At 39.8% G+C, this 2,314-nt stretch overlaps 1 protein-coding gene across 1 annotated transcript in view; it reads right to left on the bottom strand.

Moving 5' to 3' along the window:
• LOC101860757 (cleavage and polyadenylation specificity factor subunit 2) overlaps window positions 1–2,314 on the bottom strand; it is a gene marked incomplete at its 3' end in the record, with an annotated part of 149,649 nt that overhangs the window by 2,491 nt on the left and 144,844 nt on the right. The window contains 1 exon segment of the mRNA XM_035971333.1: window positions 121–224. Coding sequence (XP_035827226.1) covers window positions 121–224 — 104 coding nt within the window.

Genomic DNA, 2,314 nt, shown 5'->3' with positions numbered 1-2,314 from the left:
GGGATAGATAGATAGATAGATAGATAGATAGATAGATAGATAGATAGATAGATAGATAGATAGATAGATAGATAGATAGAAAAACAAATGCCCATAAGGCTTTGTCTGTCGTGGACTTACTTGATGAGCTCTCCATACTCGTCAGACTTGATCTTCTCCTCCACAAAGTGGAACATGGGATACGACTTCTTCGCTTGCTTGAAAAACCCAGTTCGACTCTTTCCCTGAGACAAAAAAGAAATATAAGGAGCTGTCTTGAATGATTTTCTGTTTGTTTATTTGGTCGCTCGCTTCAGTAAAAAGAAGCACATCGGCATGATATTGGGAACAATGTAAGACAGAAAGACAGACAGACTAGAGAACTCGCAGTGAATCTACCCACCAGGACCCATAAATAATGAATTAAGAAGAAAGGGGAAAATATGTATTGAGGATAATGGGAGGAGGAATATGCGTAGGAAACGGTGACATTTTTTCCTCAGAGAAATTAAATGACTATGAAACAACTTTTAAAGTCAATTTAGGTAGCTGTGTGTTTCAGGTCGTGAGTCAGGGACAGTCTGTTTTAGTAGAGGTTTTACGGCGATCGCATCTGCATAATAAAGTCAAATGAGCGCCAGAAGATTAGAGGTGTTACAAGAGAGTAACAAACATAAAAAAGAAGGGGGAGATAAGGACGATAGATGTTCCATAGGAAAGAAGAAGCAAACCACACCAGAACACCCGCCACCCACCCACAGGGACAGTCTGGGAAAGCAGACAGACGGAGAGACTCAACAAAATATTTCACACACACATGAATGAAAGCCGTTTCTCTAGTATGCAAATTTATGAACGGTTTTTTTTCCGGGAAGGGGGGGGGGGTATATATATATATATACCATATTACTACATGTAATAGGAAAGCGTAAAGACAGCCCGATTCCACCGAATTTTGGATTGATCAACCAATTGCGAAAACTTCCCTGCAAACGTGCGGGTCGTCTTTACACATTGAGGGAAGGTATAAGGTTTGTGAAAATATTTAGGAAAAGCACGGAGATTGTCCTAGACACTTGAAACTTCATGAAAATTATTATCAACATATCTTTTTGTCCACTGTCGAACTGGTAAAAAGTAAACGAACTGCCCTGGTTATCATTATTATCAAAATTATTACCATCATCATAATCATGATCACTATTATTATTATTATTATTATCATTATTATTATTATTATTGTTGTTGTTGTTGTTGTTATTGTTGTCATCATCATTATCATCATCGTCGTCGTTGTCGTCGTCGTCATTAGCATCGTCGTCGTCGTCGTCGTCATCGTCATCGTCATCGTCATCGTCATCATCATCATCATCATCATCATCATCATTGTATAAGGAAGGTATTAAAACAGTTAAGACCTTGTTGTGTTTCCAGAAAATATATATTTTACACATCATGTTCAGGCACATTTATAAACTCATAGTCCATTCACAAGGCGGCATCTGCGACAGGGATTAAACAATATCATAGAGCTTTCACAACTTCCTGACAACAACATCCCGTGGGACTCTTGACAGGAGCCGTAAAACCCAGCCTATTAATATCTAGATCAACAATTGCCACCCTGAGCGATATCGCCCTCTGGTACACGAGCTGGTAAATCTGGTGGGCGGTGGGGATCGCCCGGTCAGTAACAGGAATTATTTCATCACCCTACCCGTTCTGAAGTTCATGCAGGAGGGCAGTAGGCAAACATTAGCATCCTGAAGGTCACAAAAGTGCGCGCTTGTTATATAAAGGTTGGCAAACACTGATCTATATAACAATTCCTGCTGGTATGACTCAATATCCATCCGGTTACGGTCAATATATGTAACTAGCAATCCCTTTTGGCTGCACTTTTGCTTGGCTTTAAGAAGAATAAAAAGTGAAAAAAATTTACGTCAACCAGAGCATCTGTCTAACGTAGTCATTACGACTGAAAATAGTTGTTGAAGTACATGTAGGAGTTTTACTTTCCCCCCCCCCCTCCTCTCCCACCCACAACAACACTATACAGATTAAATACGAGGCGTGCTTTGATCCTGCCCGCCAAGGACAACCGGGTCTGAGAGAGAATTAACTCCCCAATTGAAAGATGGAAATACTAGATAAAAATGCTCGCACGAGATTCAGCGTGGCTGAGATTAGAAACCTAAATTAAAGATCGAACATCACTACGAAACGACGGAATAACACGGGCTAATGTCCTCGACATTTTAAAAGCTTTCAAAAAAGAAAATATAAATACTGTGAAGATATTATGCCCACACGATCCACAATTAATAAACGGGGG

Source organism: Aplysia californica, unplaced genomic scaffold (genome assembly GCF_000002075.1).
Source record: "Aplysia californica isolate F4 #8 unplaced genomic scaffold, AplCal3.0 scaffold00419, whole genome shotgun sequence".
Taxonomy (NCBI): Eukaryota; Metazoa; Mollusca; class Gastropoda; order Aplysiida; family Aplysiidae; genus Aplysia; species Aplysia californica.
Note: the sequence above shows the minus strand (reverse complement) of the source record. Positions and strands in the feature narration are given on the sequence as shown.